Consider the following 19120-nt stretch of genomic DNA (forward strand, 5'->3'; position numbering starts at 1 on the left):
ACCTTATCACGATAACCCATGATTATAAACCATTATAAACACAGAATCAACAAAAACATCTGCAACACGCACCTGGCGCGATGGCTACATTTCTCAAATAAATCTGATCGAGGGTGGGGAAATCTGAAATATCTGAAAGGCAAGACAAATTTATGACAGTCATGAAATTCTGCGACAGCAACATGCACAGAATGACCTCCGTATAAAAACCACCACTACTCACATGTTTCCCCGCAGAAGAACATGCATTATGCTAGTGCCATTTTCTGCAAGAAAAGGCTTGCACTTCAATGCGTATAATACGGTATTGCTATGATCAAGAGTACATAAACCTCTTGATATGATGTGAAGGCCATCGTTTACATAATTATTGATATAGGGCATTCCATTGATTGGTGACAGAAAAACAAAAGAAATTATAGCAATAAAAACTGCTTTATGGCAGTTTTCTAAAAAAAGGTTATTGTGTTCTAGTCCATGGACCCCGTCTAAAAAGTAAGAAATTACCGAAATGTGATAGCTGAAAATTAAAATTTCACACAAAACCTCACAATAATCACACACAGACCCCTCGTGATCCTCTTTCCTATGCGTGCATGTTGCCAATTGTTGGTGCAGTAGTAGTAGTAGTAGTAGTAGTAGTAGTAGTAGTAGTAGTAGTAGTAGAATTTATTATTTTGATAGGGAAGGCCCTACAGACGTTGCCGTCTTAGTACAAGTTAAAGTTGAAAGCAGCATTTCAATTGTTGTGATTATTGTGAGGTTTTGTGTGAAATTTTAATTTTCAGCTATCACATTTCGGTAATTTCTTACTTTTTAGACGGGGTCCATGGACTAGAACACAATAACCTTTTTTTAGAAAACTGCCATAAAGCAGTTTTTATTGCTATAATTTTGAATGCACCCCACTTTCAAGTTTTCAGAGATATCTGCCTGATCGCATGTACACGATTCTGGCATGCTGGCTGGCTCGTGTGACAGCGGCCTGTCACACGAGCCAGCCAGCATGCCAGAATCGTGGGTTTATGTACTAAACGAAAGTGTACATAACTTGCTTGTGTACCAGAATTTTTCACTTTTTTCTACTTTTCTGAGTGTTTCTTGCTACCATGACTAGGCAGCGAGATATTCTTGATTCCCTCGATATAACATAAAAATTATGTTATACCGGTCACAGTTAGCGAAGATTCTACAGTTTGCATGATACATGCCCAGCCGCACCTGTAGTCACTCGGAAAAAAAAAGAGCTTTGTCGGTTTGTGATGTGCGCTCTGATTTCTGAGCTATTTGCATCCACAAGTAGAAACTAGAACACGATGTGCCTCCACTGGAAGGCCAAAAAACTAACAAATAATTAATTATGTACTATTGAGGTAGGTGGCATGCGGGTACGGAGAAATGTTATGTACTAACGGGGTTTATGTACTAACGAATTATGTACTAACCGATAAAATTTGTATGGAAGTGACCACGTTTCGCCCGGGACTTGAGATTTCTTATGTACTAACGGGGTTTATGTACTAACCGGACTCGTATTAACGGGGGACGACCTGTACATGTATATCATGGCAAGGATCAATGTCAAAGTTGACTGACTCACTGTTCTTGTACAGCATGTGGTGTATTCCTGTTTTCGTACATCCTGAGAAGTCAAGCAAACAGTTCCAGTCCTTCCGGCCCCCGTTATTCTAGCTCGTATCGACCCTGGAGGTTTTCGAGCCGACAGCTGAGAATCTCTGCTACCTTGTAGGTGTTTCGGTTGTGGAATTCGGTTGAGATTTGACCGAGTTATGACTCGTTGAGTGCGCTTGCACACATGACATTGCCACCGTTTGTATACATTTGGGACCAAAAAAAGTTTCAGAATTTGGGAAAAAGTGGCCTGGTCGGCCGACCGGAAACAAGGTCATTATTTGTTTTGGCCTAATATCTTTATTAGGATGACCCAGAGGCTATTCTAATTCATAAGGTTGACTGTACATGATGTACTTTGGCAGTAGCACACACTCCAGCGGCTCCTAAGGCTAAAGGGGGTTGATTCTGACAACACTAACACCACACTGGCTGTCTTGAATCCTGTGCACTGGACAGTGATGATATGGTGCAGCAAGGGGGAACAACAACAATAACACTCAAATCTCCCTCACATCTCATACTGAAACTTCATTCAGTTTTCAAGTTTTTCTTTATCAGATGAAAATATACATTACAATTCGTGGAGTAGCACCGTGAAGCGTAAGGAGTTTTTGAAGGAAGAAAAAAACTTGTTCCAGCAGATACACTCATTCAACTGAGTGCTCACGCACGCACGTCAACACACCCGTGCAAGTGCGTGTCAACACACACACACACACACACACACACACACACACACACACACACACACACACACACACACACATACGCACGCACAAACCTGCACGTACCCATACGCACATCCAAATGTCTCAAGCTGGAGGAGCAGTAGCGATCAAGGCTCTCGAACCTTTGGACCGGATGTGATTTGCTGACGAGAGTTCAATTTCCGAGCCCTGGCTGCCATGAGCTTCATATAGCGCATTTTAGCAGCACTGGGCTTATGGACCTTTGGCTCCAAGAAGTTCTCCTCAGTATCACGAGGTATGTATACAGATTTCTTGCGCCCATGGCAATGCAAGACATTGTTCTCATGAATGTCATCCAGGCGGTCCTTCAGTGCCACTGTTGGTCCATCCGCACCCGAGCGCTTGAGAAGTATTTTCGGTATAACAGATACATCCCAGCCAGCGCTTTCCAGCACCTTCTTCTGCATGCGAACCCATCCCAGCGGAAAGAAGGACTGCTGGATGAAAGAGGAAGACTCTAATATTAGGACAGCTTGTGCTGAGCAATAGCGTCGGCGATCCATTTTGCGAGCCGTCACTTCAGCTGGGTGCAGCTGATGGTCATCCCAGCGCAAAAAGTCAAAGTCGATCGTACTGCGCAGGACAGCAACATCCAGTGTATAGTTCTCCCTTGTACGCACATCAAATAGGCAGCAGTGGGCACCTTTGAAACGGGTGCGCCAGTCTTCGACAAACCGCCGTGGTGGATGAATCGCATTGAAGTTGTTCAACAAGATGGTATACTGTTCCTCGGGAAAGCCACCCACAATGGATGATTCCAATTTCCCATCGACGAATAGCCAGTGCAAATCATTCAAGAACTTTACCACGGTCTTGTTACCTGCCAGCCTGCGTAGATCTTCCGCATCCATACTGAACAAGGTCTGGAGAGACTTTACAGGGTACATATCCTCCAAGGCGCAGCACCAAATCAAATGCACCCACGCTGAGCTACCAGTCAACGATGACTTTAGCGTGTTCAAAGCATGATTCACTGTTTCCAGCACCTCTGGAAGTGCCACGGCATTGTTGCAGATTGTGAACACAACCTTACTGAGAAGAGCGAGACCATCAGCAGTCTCACTGAGACGCATAGCATTCACTCTGACAAAATCTTCCAGCCCTTCAATCCAGTGTTGCGGGTTGATCTTCAGACGTATCATACACCCGGCGAGCTGTGAAACACTCTCATTACTCAGCTCCTCGACATTCATTACAACAGACCTGTGGGAGATACGCTTCTTTAAGTCACGCGGCACATCCTCCCACAGCATTGCACCTCGCAGTAAGTTGATAACATCCTGGGTGCGGAGCTCGTCAGTATTCATCAGAGCATGCTTCAGCAATGCCTCCAGCACATTATTCTTGCCACGCAGAATAGACATAGACAAGAAGAGTGACGCAGCAATACTGGGTGCAAGAGACATGCCAGTCTCCTCCGCAGCCAACAGCAGCTGGTGACATGCTTTGCCAGCAAGGTTTGCTCGCGGCTGAAAGGTGGTGCTGTGGCCAGTTACCAAGCCGCTCACAAGGTCCGCAATCTCCTCAGCAGGCCGCTCAGCAATAAGACGAGGTAGTAGCGGCTGGACAGCACTGAGAGCTTTGTTGCGCTTGGCTACATTGCTTTTATTGAAGCAGTACGCAAAGGCCCTGTTCACACCAGCAAAGTCTGATTTCTTGGACGGGTCCTCAAGAATCTCGTTCAGATGACTTACTACATCCGACACAGCTTGATCTGCAGTTGACACAACAAAAAGCAGCACATCAATGAGGGACACAAATTCGCAAATCATCAATCATATACTTGTACAATAGATGCTGGTTACTCAATCTTCTGATATCCAAACACAACACTCAGTACAAGTCTGGGCATGTTTCGTACACTCTACACACATGCACGTTCAATAAACCACATGACACATTCATATATCCAAAAGAGGGCCAATCTTGAATCTGTGTGGTCAACATGACTATACCTGTACATGAATGCACAGTAGAGACAGGGGGGGGGGGAAGTTGCTACATGTCCGGAGAGTCTCATACCGTTACCACTGGTTATCTCCACCAGGCAACATGTACATGTATGCATTGAGCATTCTTCACACAATGCAGTGAGGCACCCCACACTTGTTTGCATCATAACTATAATTATTACAGCTGCGAAGTGCAGTTTCCGAAATTGAAGGACATGCTAATGCCTGGTTCACACTAGGCCAATTTTCCGGCCGACACGGACTCGTACGTAAAATTCTCAAGATCTGATCGAAAATTGCCTGGTGCGGACGGTGTTGTTGTACAGGTTTCCGACAGGTCTGCGACGATTTTCTTGTCGCACTAGTTTTCGGCCAAGTATCGACTGGTCGATATTTAGCCGAAAAGCCGGCCGAATTTTAGTGCTTGCACGTGATGGAGCGGTCATCGGACCAATCACTGTAGGCTTTTCACCATGACAGCGGACAGCGTCGGTGCAGACCGTGAACTGGCTGCACTGGATCGCTACTACTAGACGCAAGCCTTTGCACGCCTTTGGCCCTGTGGCTCGTGTAAAAACTATCTCATTTCCGCTGTTTAGCATCTACTACGGTCTAGCGCGGCTGTGTACCGCGTGTACGTACGTGTGTAACAGACAGGCCTACAACTATAGTACAAGCGAAATTGCCCATCGTTGTTTGTGAACAGCTAGTCCGACTCATCCAACACAGTCGGTCGATTTCTTGTCGGAGTCGGCGTGGGAGCACCGGCCGGAAAATCGGCCTAGTGTGAACCAGGCTTTAGAAGGAGGAAATCGGATCCACAGAAGAAATGGGCCGTCTTTTCATTTACTTCTCTTACTCCCCCCCCCCCCACACACACACACAGCTCCGCATAGGCCATGTGCAGGTACTGGCGACTTAGGTAAAATATATATAATGAGTATTTCGCTCCTGCTCTTGTAGCAGTTGAGCACTCTTGCGTGGGGTAGTGCCTTTGCTGTTTGCGTTATGCAGAGCTCACTGACTTGTCAGTTTGAGCACTCTGGCAAGGTACGTTCGGGCCTGATTGGAAATTTTTATTTCCATTGCTATCAGGTTCGGCCTTATTTCCTCTGTGCTGCGCTGACGAGTCCACAAAGGACGAAACAGTTCTGTCCGCAGATTGAGTATTTCGCTCCTGCTCTTGTAGCAGTTGAGCACTCTTGCGTGGGGTAGTCCCTTTGCTGTTTGCGTTATGCAGAGCTCACTGACTTGTCAGTTTGAGCACTCTGGCAAGGTACGTTCGGACCTGATTGGAAATTTTTATTTCCATTGCTATCAGGTTCGGCCTCATTTCCTCTGTGCTGCGCTGACGAGTCCACAAAGGACGAAACAGTTCTGTCCGCAGATTGAGTATTTCGCTCCTGCTCTTGTAGCAGTTGAGCACTCTTGCGTGGGGTAGTGCCTTTGCTGTTTGCGTTATGCAGAGCTCACTGACTTGTCAGTTTGAGCACTCTGGCAAGGTACGTTCGGGCCTGATTGGAAATTTTTATTTCCATTGCTATCAGGTTCGGCCTCATTTCCTCTGTGCTGCGCTGACGAGTCCACAAATGACGAAACAGTTCTGTCCGCAGATTGAGTATAATAATTATATTTATCGCCTTCTTAGTATTTGACCCCACTAATTTCCCTGATACCTAAGCGGTCAAATATATCGCGTATTTGACTAAGCAGTCAAATACGCGATATATTTGACTACTTATATTTGACTCCTTAGAACTTCTTGGACTTAGAAATTTTCTCTCCAACTTAGAAAAAGAAATTTTTGAAGAAAGCAGAAATACACAAGATGGGATTTGAACCCAAAACCTTGTGAATCTCAGTCACTCTTCCTTACCACCCAGCCACTGTGCTACCGATGCTGAACCTGGTTTAAACAATGATCTTGACTTTCAATGCAGTACAATGCGGTATAGGCTATAGTATAATACTAGAATTACAAGGATATGTCGTATATGAAGAGAAACTATTGCGTGGAGAACACGATAAATAGATTATAGACCTCATAGTTGGTCTATACAGGATATATAGACCTCGTAAAAGACCGAGGTCCCCCTCGGTCTATATATCCTGTATAGACCTCCTAACCGGTCTATAATCTATACATATTTTGGTAATGATCAGCAAATTCAAATTCAACTCGGTTGAGCTGCTCGTTTGCTTGTTTTAATTGTATTCTATTTTCGTCACGCGTTTCATATCGCATATGTTTTATATCGCCATCAATATCCTGTTTGGCTGTTGTCGCTTCGGCTTATGCGAAAGCTATACATGCTGTGTATATCTACATTGCATTGATGCCAATGCGGAGAAGCTTCTAATAATAATAATAATTTGAAACTCGGATGTTGAGCCATAAATAAATGTAAAAGAGAAAAGGACATATGGATACGAGTTTAGAGTAACTCTCCATCACTGTAACATGATACTATATACAGTCAGAAAGTGCAATAACTAGGCACAAAACTGACAGAGTACTGAGACATTCGACGTCCTGACACCTAACTTTAACACATCTCCGTAGCGCTAACCGACAGCCTTCCAACTTGGAAGGTTCAAGGTTATGGAAAGACCAAAGAGGGGAAGGCAAGCGCAACGAAAACATCATTCATCGTCCAGTAACAATCGACATTCTTTGTTCCGGTGGGACTGTAGCTTTTGCTCGTTTTCGTTGCGCTTGCCTTCCCCTCTTTGGTCTTTCCATAACCTTGAACCTTCCAAGTTGGAAGGCTGTCGGTTAGCGCTACGGAGATGTGTTAAAGTTAGGTGTCAGGACGTCGAATGTCTCAGTACTCTGTCAGTTTTGTGCCTAGTTATTGCACTTTCTGACTGTATATAGTATCATGTTACAGTGATGGAGAGTTACTCTAAACTCGTATCCATATGTCCTTTTCTCTTTTACAATAATAATAATAATATATATATATTTTTAAAAAACTTAATGATGCAGACAGCCAGACTGTTTCGGCCAATGAGGCCTCATCAGTGCAACTCCGAGCGTAAAATAGGATTGAACTGTCAGCCATGGCTACGAGAACCACAGACATTAGGACAGCTCGATGTACGCAAGTGCGTCCTATTAAGAGTGCTCTACAAGATCGAAATCGAGGAGCGAAATACTCAATGATGCAGACAGCCAGACTGTTTCGGCCAATGAGGCCTCATCAGTGCAACTCTGACCTTAACATAGATATATATATATAAAAAACTTAGTCAAGTGGTGTGCTTCACTGTCCGAAGAGTGCTCAATGCCCATGTAGGGCATCCAAACTCTCTCTTGTATATAAAAAACTTAGGTACTCTAATTTCAGAAATTTTCGGTGCTCAATATTTTCGGTATGAGGGCAAAAGGCTAGGTTAGGTGAACAGAAATTTTCGGTGCAGAGAAGCAGTTCCCTATTGGATTATGTGTGTTAGTGTTTGTTCGGTGTATTGAAATTTTAGGTATGAAACAGACGCACCGAAAGTACCGAAAATAAAAGTACACCGAAAATTTGTGAAATTACAGTACCCACCCAAAACGTACTTGCCTGCGCCACGCTTTTTCTCCCACAACCTCAACGGCGATGCATTTTTTTCTCGCCTCCAGCTATTGTTCAATCAGGTATCTCATCAACAGGCCATAACCCCTAAGACTAACAAGAGTATGCAGCTTTGCACATGGGCTCTGGCGCGGCTTGCTGCCCTCATTACGTAGCCACTAACCGGAGAATCAGCTGGGGCACTGCGATATTATTGATCTACTACGGTTTCCAGCTTCCAAGCACGTTTTTTTCTCTCTCTGAGACTTCGAATAGTTTCGTATGTGATGCATCGCGCACAGGCATTTCTTTCGAACCTCCCATATCACGTGTGACATCGTTGCTCCTAAACCGTAGGAAATTCAAATCCAGCCCTTTCAGTACGTAATGAAGGCAGCGTGCCATGCAGAGCACCCACAGCTCGGAGAGCAGAGTTGCAAACTCTTGGAGTTATGGACTTTTAGTCTCATGTGTATGCCTCTGATAAGGGGAGGCATCAGGTTTGAGTGTCTCCTGAAGCGTACTCTTTAAACCCATGTTTGCTGCACTAGCATAATGCTTGTCTATAGCTCTACATTATATAAAAGATATTTCACGAAAAACAGAAGTTGAGGGAAATGTTCAGAAACTTACCACCTGAAGTGAACTTGGTGAACTGGGAGGAAAATCGTCCTGGCAAGAACACAGCAGATCTAAGGAAATTGCCTCGTACAACCCGCAACATTGTCGTCATCACATCCACTCATGCCGGTCATTGCATGTCACGTCTTCAAAGTTCACACTGAAGCAAATACATGTAACACTGTTGCAGAGATTTCGAGACAGTCGACAGTCAGAATTTTCATGAGTGGCCGGATGAATTATTTTTCCACAACTCAAGTGATTTTTTTGAAAAGTGCACGTGGCCGTGGCCGGCTAGCAGGCTATCCCGGATCCCCCCCCCCCCCCGGCCCCGGGGAATTTTGTGTGGTCCAGAACTCCAGATTCTGAGCGATGACGCTAGCGCTGTGCATGAAGTGCAGTGCCAACTGCCACAAAAAGGACTTGCTTTGTCAGTTTTAGGGCTCACAGTACGTATGCTGATAGCCAGTGGACATCAGCGCCATTTTGATTTGGGGCACTCAAGTTCACGTGATCCTTTCGCGTGCGGACTGCGGAGCTGTATGCAGTTCTGTGCTGGCGTGTAGTCTCTGATCTACGTGCAGGCTGCAGCATGATGGAGCTGCTGTTTTCTTGCTCTGTCGGCAAACAAAATTTCCGACAAGTAGCTAGAAGATGGCATATGGAGAAGCTTGGGAGGCCTTGATCTTTTCTGTAGTTCGGGAGATGGACATCGAACATTACAATGGTAGTTCTCCGTGACTTACCCTTGGTACTGAGCTGTGGCTAAGGTGAAGTGAGGGACGAACTACCCAAAAATATCGCAAGCCTACAAGCGCTTCGGGTCACTAATGCCCGGGAAGAAATTGATGAAGAGTACTAGTCTGCCACGACGATACTCCACAATGACCAGCTCACAATCGGCTCTACCCACACCTGACCATGGATTTGGAAGGCCCTAAGGAAAGGAGTTCGTTCCACTGCGCAGTGAACGAAACGGCAGGTGAACAAGAGTTGTGCACGCCGAAGCGTAATCTTTGTAGTTTGAGCAAAGATCTGCGGCGCTTCTCACGACCCTAGGCAAACAGGCCACGAACAAGCCGTCCATCCACGATCAGAAAGTAGTTGCAAGGCGTTTCCGGGATCGTTTGCAGAGCTGAGTCCATGAAGAACAAAATGAGCGCACAAAACAAATCACTCGAACACGGCGCTGATCGCCTTGCGAGGTGACCAACACGTATTTTAGGTAAGTGAGCTTTTCTGGAATGCAAAGCGATGTTTTCCGCACGCAGGGTACAGGAAATCTGTGGTGGTATGCGTGACAAGGTTGCGCATCATCATTATTTTTTTCTTGATTTGCCGTTTTCTGTCATGTCAGCTTGCGCACGGTCTTCTTCTTGACCTTGCGCGCTTCAAAATGTAAGAACTGCACAATGGTTGCTCCGATTTTGACGATCTATGGCTCAAAATTTTCTTGAGGGACCTGGCCAGAGGATTACCGAGCCATATTTTTGGTTTTCACCGAGCTTGTGTCATCGATTCCCACAGATGTTTGTCCCATCGAGGGACGAAAATCCACAAAATCCCGTTCGTGGGACTCAGAGCACGGATTTGAAAAAATCGTTCGGTAATCCTGTAGTCCTTCAGCCAAGGAATCCTCCCTGAAAATTTCATGGCTCTCCGGCCAGTCGATCTTTAGAACGAATCGATAGAAGATTCAAAAAATATTCAAAATTCCAAGCCCGGTGATTGGCTGAAACACGGTTTTCACTGATCACGCCAGCACCTCGTGGAACAAAATGGCGCTGATGTTGAATGTACGCAACTGTGAGCCCTAAGTTTGTGTGTTTTTAGTTCGGTATTGTATTTGAACCAATTAATTTGCAATCACCTCGAAACTGCTGCAAGTGCTAGTACATGTAGTAGTAGTAACTGAGAGAGTAAAATTTGGACTTGTGCTTCGTATGTGAGCTAGCTGGAGCAAGCTGATGAAGAACGTAGTATCCAGTGGTCATCAATGGGCCGTCACATATGCACAGCATTGAACACTGATATTCAGTGATTAGACTAAGCAGTACCTGGAGTGCAACGCATGTGGAGATTGTGCTGAAGTGACGACAAGACAGCACCTGCTTAGTGCTGCTTGTGTCATCCCTGCCACGATAACCCTGTGAATGTATTAAATACATTTATACTGTGCAGCAGTTACTAGTGTTAGTGCAGTGTAGTAGTACAACATGGATTTGGAGGACATGATCAACGTAGGCCTGTACTTTGGCGCTGCCTTCCAGTTGGTTTGCATTCTTGCGGTCATTTTCGTACCGGCACGTGATGATGCGGAGGATGATGGAGAAGATTGTAGCAGTAGTTCTGGCAGTGGCTTGCATGAAGCTGAATCATCCAAGACAAGGGGTGCACTTGCATCAGTATCAAGCGCTGCAAAGAAAGGAGTGCGTGAGAGAAAGAAGAAGAAGTAGCGCATTATTTGTCCTAACTCTGTTGTTGTGTGTCAAAGTTCAAAACCAAATGACCATTTCCTTTGCTGAGTGACGGCGGTCGGGTAGCGCTATTGTTTCTTCCGGTAACGCCTCACGTTGCTGCCATGCTGAGACAATCTTCATCAAATTTAGAATTTGCTGCAACTCCAAGCACTATTTACGATTGTTACTGAATTCTCTAGACCATTATCACATATTATATTTACGCTGGAAGCTCTCCTACAAATTAGTTGGTCCATTCGAATTGTATCGCATCGCCAAGAAAGTTTACATCTGTCAGGCTTCTGTATCATTTATTCATTTAAAAAAAAAATGTTATTACTTTGCACATGTGGAGGATGGTGCTTTAGGGCGCGTTTGGTTGGTACGAACTAGAACAGGATTCACCAGAACAGCGCGTTTGGTTGGGACTGCACCTGTTCTGGGTCGGCCAGAACATGTTCTGCTTGCTCCGGCCTTGAGGCCGGAGCAGACCGAGCAGTTTCACTTTTTCACAGTGAAACCGGGCGGGAACATCGATTTTGGTCCCAAATGATCACGTGCATACGCTTTGGGGTTAGACTCGGCGTACCGTACACAGTGACCATGGTGACCCATACACATTTTGAAGATTGCACCAAGTCTGGCATATTTTTCACAAAAAATTGCTCTGTTTTTGGAGTACCGTTTGGTTGGCATGAGGCTGCTCCATGTGCAGTGCACCAGCTGTTCGATCCTGTTCTAGATCGTACCAACCAAACGCACCCCTAGTGTAAATGTTGTGGGAGAAGGTATGGGTGTTTCCTGTTCAGTATAGTATAACTTGAATCAACACAGTCATGATATCAATACATTCATAAACCAAAGGCTGTGTTTACATCAGCGTTTTCAACCCACCACACTTGGCTGGAGTTTTTTTTTACATGATGCCATCGCGCTTGACCCCCAGTGAGTAATAAAATAACACGCAAATTCCTGCCACTGTAGAGTAGTCGCATGATCTCACAAGACTACTTACAAGTACACACATGAATCTTAGTCTGCATTATAAAATAGTCTCCTTGGATAGCCACCCACCTTTTTGCAAACTATACAAAGTGTACTTGGGTTGAACTTTCTCGAGTGAATGCAGCCGAAGCTGCGGTTAATGTGTATGTGTGTGTGTGTGTGGGGGGGGGGGGGGCAATTTCAATGATTTTCCGGAGTATAAGCTGCACCCATTTTTTTGTCACGAAATACAGACATCTATCCGGCCCATGCCATTGACCATTGTAGTATAAGCAGCACTGACCTTTTTGGGTGAATTACTGGTATTTAAAAGTGTGGCTTAATTAAACTCTGGAAAATACGGTATATCACATGCGCAGTACTTCAGATTAGGGACCGGCGGATTCTGCTCGAAAAGCAGTGAAATTGGCAGAACCATACAAACCTTATGGCGGGCAATTCCTCGGATTCTGCTCCATTTCTTTATCCACATCCCAAACATGCATGAAACTTACCAGAAAAAGCACCGAATTCTGCCAATTTTTCTGCCGGCAGAATCCGCCGGACCCTACTTCAGATGTACATTTTGTTCGCTTTTTGGTTGAACATCGGATGTGCAGGCTATGATACAACACACATACATCGTACCGTATGTCCCCACCTTTAAAGGAGGTATATTCGATCATAAAGTCAAGCTCAGTTATAAAGCCATGGAATTCATAAATGAAATAATGACATTTGAAGTATGTTTTGTAAAAGTGAAGGAATAGTATTATGCTAGTCTGGAGCAAAACCCGTTCGTGGGGATCCAGGTGCTCCTGCAGTGTAGTGTTTGTGTGGTTCGAATACAAGCCTACCACTGACAGGGGCTTCTACAGTTTGGCCTCGCCGCCAAGCAATACACGGTACATGTCATTATACAGGTAAAAAAGCAGATCATAGTCAAGTGCCCATCCCATACCCATGTTTGCGTCCGGGCGTGCAATGCGACCGAATACCAGTACAGGTACCAATACTTCTGCTATGTTGATAGATCACGGATGCACTTCAGGATCGTTCTTCCAAACCAGAACACTGTTTCTGGTTCATTGAAGCAGGGACACTGTATTTAGAGTGTGCAAGCAAAAAATGAAATTGATACAGTTATTAACAGAACCTTCCAAGTAACGTTAGTTGGAAGGCTGTTGGAGTGCGCATCCACGTGCTAGAGCTGATTGGCAGTTAGATGTAGAACGTCAGTACCGTTGGTCAGTGTCATGCAATGTTATTGCATGAGCTGATTGTCAAGTAACTGGTCGTGTAAGTAGACATTCTACTTTTATAGCGTAACTAATACGTGTAGTTCCTTGGTCCTTTTATTTTGTATAAATTTATCGTTGGCCCTCCATCCGAGTCCATTCAAGCAAACGTGAACACGATAAGCAACCAACGCAAAGGAGGGAAGCAATACTGCTATGGGCTGAGATTGATTTCACGTGAAACATCTAGTTCAATTCAGTATAAAAATCGAAGGCTAGCTATTGATATCACAAAGTACTTGACATTGTACATGTATGCACAACAATAGTATCTACGAAGGCAACTAAAAAGAAGAGTTCCCTACTTTGCCTGCGATGCACCGTAACAGCTTACATAAACAAGACCACATCATAAGCCTGCACTCAACGATCATTTACGAAGGGTAGAGAAATTTCAAAAGGAAAGGAGAGAACTGAAGATGGCAAAGATAAACCACTTTTGTCCACACTAAACGAGAAACACACTGCTTGGCTGCAGATGACTGGATTTCTGCGACGGAAAAATGGAAAAAATGGACTGCTGACAAACAAGTGGTCCACCATGACTGACCGATCCATGACAACTGAGAGGCCTTGGTAGACTGACAGAGACTGCTCACGGGGCAAGCCAAGTACAGTAGCATAGCACACTTTCTACTTCAGTTCTTTCACAAAGAAAGCTGGATCAGGATCTGGGAGGACGGGTAGCACAACACGCATATTATTCCCGGAGTACAATTCTAGCGTGAACCCCTTGTGGGTCAACTCCTTGTCCTGAAACGAAGCAGCAAAAATCGCGAGAAAGAGAGACTGGTAAATGGCTGACCGCGCCACTGCTATCAGCACAGGCCTCACAGAGCAGAAATTCATGTTCACAAGCTTCATAGAGGATGTCATTAACATGCTACAACAAACGACATGTTGCAAGCATGCAAAACATTGAATGATTCAATACATTCTGATGGCAAAGTAAGATGTCGTCACAAAGGTTTTTTTGTCGTCCCTGAAACGAACATCGTTCATTTCGTACTCGGACCCCCCCCCCTGAAACGAATGCAACTTGCTATGCTGGATGACGAAAATCGCATGCATGTACTTGAAGTACATGTATATACTTCGAAGTAATATGTACAGTGTCGGTCGACATGTGATTTTAGCTTGCACCCCCCCCCCCCCACACACACACAAATGATGTTCATTTCAGGGACGACAAAAACTTTTGCGACGACCCCTATGAAGCAAGTCTGTTCAGGAAGCATTTGACAAGAAAGTGCCTAGCAAAGCCTGTGTGTAAACAGGCAGCTTACCTTCAGGTACGTGAATAGGGCCGAGTAAATGCGTTTGGCGGCAATGATGATCGACAACTTATTGACCATTGGGAAGTCCACAACAGCGGCTTTCTCCAATGCCGGAATGGTGGTCAGTGCGTAACCTCTTCCCATCAGAGTGTCACGATATTGTGCTCCCTCACCAGTCAACAACGCCCCAACAATATAGCGACATTTATTCGCATCCTGCATGCACGGACGAGTGATACAAAGATGATAGAGAACTATATTGAGATTATACCGTAGTGACGCGCATTTAATAAGCGCATGTGCCTATACCCGGGCATAAGCACATGGGCTTATAAGTGAACTTAAATGCAGCCCATCCCGCGACACACGGACACCACAAAAACACCATGTTCACTTAGTTCCATGTGCATATGCGGTATCACACTATTTGCATAATTATGCAAGGTACCGGTACACTAGCAACTGAAGCGCATGCGCCTATGTGTGAGACAAAACGACCCGCAAAAATAGCAAATAACGCAAAAATCCACTCACGAGCGCATGCGCCTTTATGTGCGTCACTACAGCATCTGTTTGATACAGGGATCTAAGACTGCTCAAGAATGTTCGTGATTTCAATATCACGAGCAGAAAATTAAGGAATCAACGCAGAATCAGTCACCTACACCAAGAACATAGATTGTACCGCTCAGAAAAAAGAGCGTCGGTGTTGGTTTTCTAGCAGTTTTTGCTATACATACATACGTACCGTAAAGTCTTGTATAAAAGCCGCGGCTTCTATGACTTTCTTGGTGAAATTTTGCAGGCTTCTATATGAGACAGGCTTCTATACAAGACAGGTATTTCTATGTATGTCAACACTAAAACCAGGCTTATGTGTGATTTGATGGGCCCAAAATTGCGGCTTCGATTCGAGGGCGGCTTCTATTCAAGTGCGGCTTTTATACAAGACTTTACGGTATGTAATAGCGCATGCACACGATCCAGTACCGATTGTTTCTAAGAGCATGCTAAGTATAAGAACGCAGTCAGGTTGCTCAAATATAAGTACCGTAGAATCCCGCGGATAAGCCCACCCGTGCATAAGCCCATGCTCGCGCATAAGCCCAGGCCAAGCTCGAACATCGCGAAGCTTCGTTGTACAAGCCCACGGGCCTAGGTCGTACCATGTATGTCGTACATGTACGGTTTGATTTTTGCTGTACATTTCAACACAATCATCGGTTGTTTTTGTTTGCACAGTGGTTTTCAGCAATGTATTTTTGACTTCCTTGGTACTTTCCAATAGCACAATTTTGGTGTCGGCGTATAAGCCCGTGCCGGCGTATAAGCCCGTGCCGGCGTATATGCCCACTGAAATATCCTTGTGAAACAGATAAGCTCTGGGGCTTATCCGCGGGATTCTACGGTAAGTCCCAGCCCGACCCCTTGGAAACAACGTTCTTGGCCGCATGACTCCAACAGGATCTAGCTAGGAGAAAAAAAGAATGGGGGGGGGGGGGTCAGGGGAAATAAACAGTCAGCCTATTTTCCAATATTGGCTCGACACACAAAACGCACACCCGGAACGATCGATTAGTGGCCACATGTTTGTTGTATGAACTGAAAAAACACATAATCGAAAAAGTGAATAGGGGAAGCGCTATCGGAGTAGAGGGTGGGGTGCTGCCCCCCCCCCCCCCCCCCAGCTAACGTTAGAACCCTGCTCTATTGTACAACAATTGTAGGCTAGAAAAATATTTCCCCACTGGCCAAAATTGGCAACTTTTTATTGATTCGGTGCCGCTGACAAGCACCTATTGGATGATGAAGTCTGGTTTGTGTGAAAGTTGAACCATTGAAATTGTTGCCATCCAAAAGACACACGCCTACAATACCGGAAAAGAAAGTTATCAGACATTTTCTGAATTATTTGAGTATGCGGCACGGTATATCTACCACATGTACATGCATACTCTGATAATTCAATTGCGTGCATATTCAATTGCCCTTACAACTACGTCCGGGTTGTCGTAATAGACGCCCATCAACGTCGTCTTGTGGGACGTGGCAGCCATGAACTCCATAAATACCGGCCCGCAGTCTTTGTAATTTCCAATCATGTACTTGTAAGCAATTGGCAACTCTCCTTCATAAGGTTTGGTAATATTGATGCTAATGGGATAGAACAGTCCGCTGTAGTACAAATAGCCCAAGATGAGAAGGAGCAGGGCTCCCACCACGACGGCAACAATATCCCACATCTCGAGAATTCTAGAAGGCGAGGAACAACCTGAAGACTGAATTATCTTTCTCCGCCTGGATTCTTCAAGTAACGGTTGTACCGTCAGTGGAGTGTTTTTCTTCTCTCTCAGCTAGCTAGCTCGCTCGTCCTGACCCGTCCGAACGTGTCTGGGCAAGTACTGTCAGTGAATACTGACTGTGCACAGACTGTGCAGTCGTAGATCCGGATATCCATAGAGTATGCATGTCATCATGGTGTTCAAAAAGACAAAAACCATTCAAAAGACGAAGAAGCTCGCGAGGATGCATCGATTGCCTGATTGATTGGGTAGATCTACTACTGCATGCATGCATGCGCTATCCACTGAGCTCCACGTGCCGCGCCACAACCTGCCATTCGCGGATTTCGCGCCAAACGCTACGTTCGCGCCAAAGCAAAAATATTATTATTTTTTAAATGAAAAAAAAAGAGATTGTTGACGTCGCCAGATGCAGACTCGCCTGTGTTGTGCACGTGACTTGCACAGGCAAAAGAACACAGATCGTCGCATCGCACGACGACACGTGGTCTACCAGCTACATGTACATATATGTACAGACTGTCAGTGCCATGCGGCCCATGGCCCATGCCCCCCCGCGCGGTCCCCCCCCCCCACACACACGGAGCATGCAGTGGTCAGTGTACATGTACCGTATATATACAGTGGTGGTCAAAAGTTTTGACCCACCATGCAGATTTTTCGAATTCTGAAGGTTTGGGCTGTAAGCTACTAAATTTTTGGTTGAGGACCTCTGAATCAGGCTGAATAGTGAAGTAGAAATGAAAAATGCTGAAACACGGAGTCATCTGGGGACTACTGTGGTCAAGTATATGTAAAAGGTGGGTCAAAACTTATGGCCAACGCCCGCACTATCATAAACCGCCAACAGGATACACGAAATAGTGTGATTTCTAAAAAGTATTCAACTAAACTAAAGTCTAGAAGTCAGTCCCGGCCTATTCCAGATACATCCACCACTTTGTAACCCCTCCATTGGCCTTGATGATCGCTTGCATACACTGCCGCATTGAATCGACGATCTTCTTGCGCTCGTGAGGAGAAATCAACTTCTATGCCTCCCGGCACACTCGCCACAGCTCATACTGGTTTCTGGGGGTGATTTCGACATCGTGCTGCTTCAGCCCAGCAATTTTGCAGAGATTCTCAGTTGGATTGAGGTCAGGTGGCTGCAGGGGCCATGTCAGGACGGTGATGCCGTTCACCGTCCGCCGCGCCTCCGTTCTGTTTGCGGAGCGTTTGCGGCCATAAGACACCACCCACACCACCCACAAGCTGCATCATGCTCAGCAACAACATGTTTTCGGATGATGCGAGGTACTGGTCCACATTCATCGTATCCATCACCCGGCAAATGCGCGCTACGCCGTTGCTGGCCATGGCTCCCATACATTGATATTGCCGTCGCGGCGCTTCACAGTTTTGCGGGTGCATGTGCCAGCCAGAGCCTATCCTGTCCACCTCCTGACGTAAACTGCATCACCAGAGCCCTTGAGGTTGATTTTAGACTCATCAGTCCACAGAAATTACCACCAGTCATCACTGCTCCAGTCCTTGTGCGTCTATACAAATTTAAGGCGTTTCGCCTTATTCACAGCACTGATGAAGGGCCATTTGATGGCCATACAGCCACGTAGGCCTGCTCTCTGCAACTTGCGTCTCACAGAACGCACAGAAATCGCGTTATCACCGTCGCTCACCATCTCAGCTCGCAGGCAGTGACGGATTTGAGGCGATTCGCCATTGACTTCATGATATGGTGGCGATCTTGTCTTGCACTGGTCTCTCTTGGTCGGTCTGATCGTGGTGAAATGTTGTCGCGGCGACCTTGTCGCGCGATTTGTATCATGTTTGTGCCTGTTCTTGTTTCAGTACAAAACGCTAGTTCCATGCCCACGTTCCCCGTGCTTTGTATGACTTGTTCTGGCCAACGTATTCATGACTGTACATGTACTTGTCAAGGCACGTGCATGCAGCACAGTTTGGCGCGCTTTTGCGAATGTGTTTGCTTCTCTCACGGTGGTGGGTTTTTTATGCTGCTCTTCTTGGACACGAGTGGTTTTCAGTTTTGTTGTTCTCTAGTATTATTCTTCGAAAGAGCGATTACTACAGACTCATTTGTCCTATGATGTGTGCCACCTGTAGAGGTGAGATCGGACTTGTGACCTGTGTTGATAAATCGAGAGATTGGGAATTCTAATCTTTCGACATGGTGCTTTAGTGACCAGAGATTTTCCTCAGTTTATTTAGTAAATTCCGACCAGAGTGATGGAGACTATCGCCCAGCTTGTAAAGTGTAGAGC

At 45.5% G+C, this 19120-nt stretch overlaps 2 protein-coding genes across 2 annotated transcripts; both read right to left on the minus strand.

Moving 5' to 3' along the window:
- Positions 1 to 2143: 2143 nt before the first annotated feature.
- On the minus strand, positions 2144 to 8797 carry LOC135806415 (uncharacterized). Its single transcript, XM_065320593.1, has 2 exons — positions 8530 to 8797; positions 2144 to 4098 (listed from the first exon to the last, which is right to left on the minus strand). The coding sequence occupies exons 1-2, from the start codon at positions 8627 to 8629 to the stop codon at positions 2471 to 2473; spliced, it is 1728 nt and encodes a 575-aa protein (XP_065176665.1). The 5' UTR covers positions 8630 to 8797; the 3' UTR covers positions 2144 to 2470.
- A 4610-nt stretch (positions 8798 to 13407) lies between these two features.
- On the minus strand, positions 13408 to 16966 carry LOC135806416 (testis-expressed protein 264 homolog). The gene is made up of 3 exons (XM_065320594.1): positions 16530 to 16966; positions 14545 to 14751; positions 13408 to 14011 (listed from the first exon to the last, which is right to left on the minus strand). Exons 1-3 carry the CDS (start codon positions 16776 to 16778, stop codon positions 13892 to 13894), a joined length of 576 nt encoding a protein of 191 aa, XP_065176666.1. The 5' UTR covers positions 16779 to 16966; the 3' UTR covers positions 13408 to 13891.
- Between the last annotated feature and the right edge of the window lie 2154 nt (positions 16967 to 19120).

Source organism: Sycon ciliatum, chromosome 1 (assembly GCF_964019385.1).
Source record: "Sycon ciliatum chromosome 1, ocSycCili1.1, whole genome shotgun sequence".
NCBI classification, from domain to species: Eukaryota; Metazoa; Porifera; class Calcarea; order Leucosolenida; family Sycettidae; genus Sycon; species Sycon ciliatum.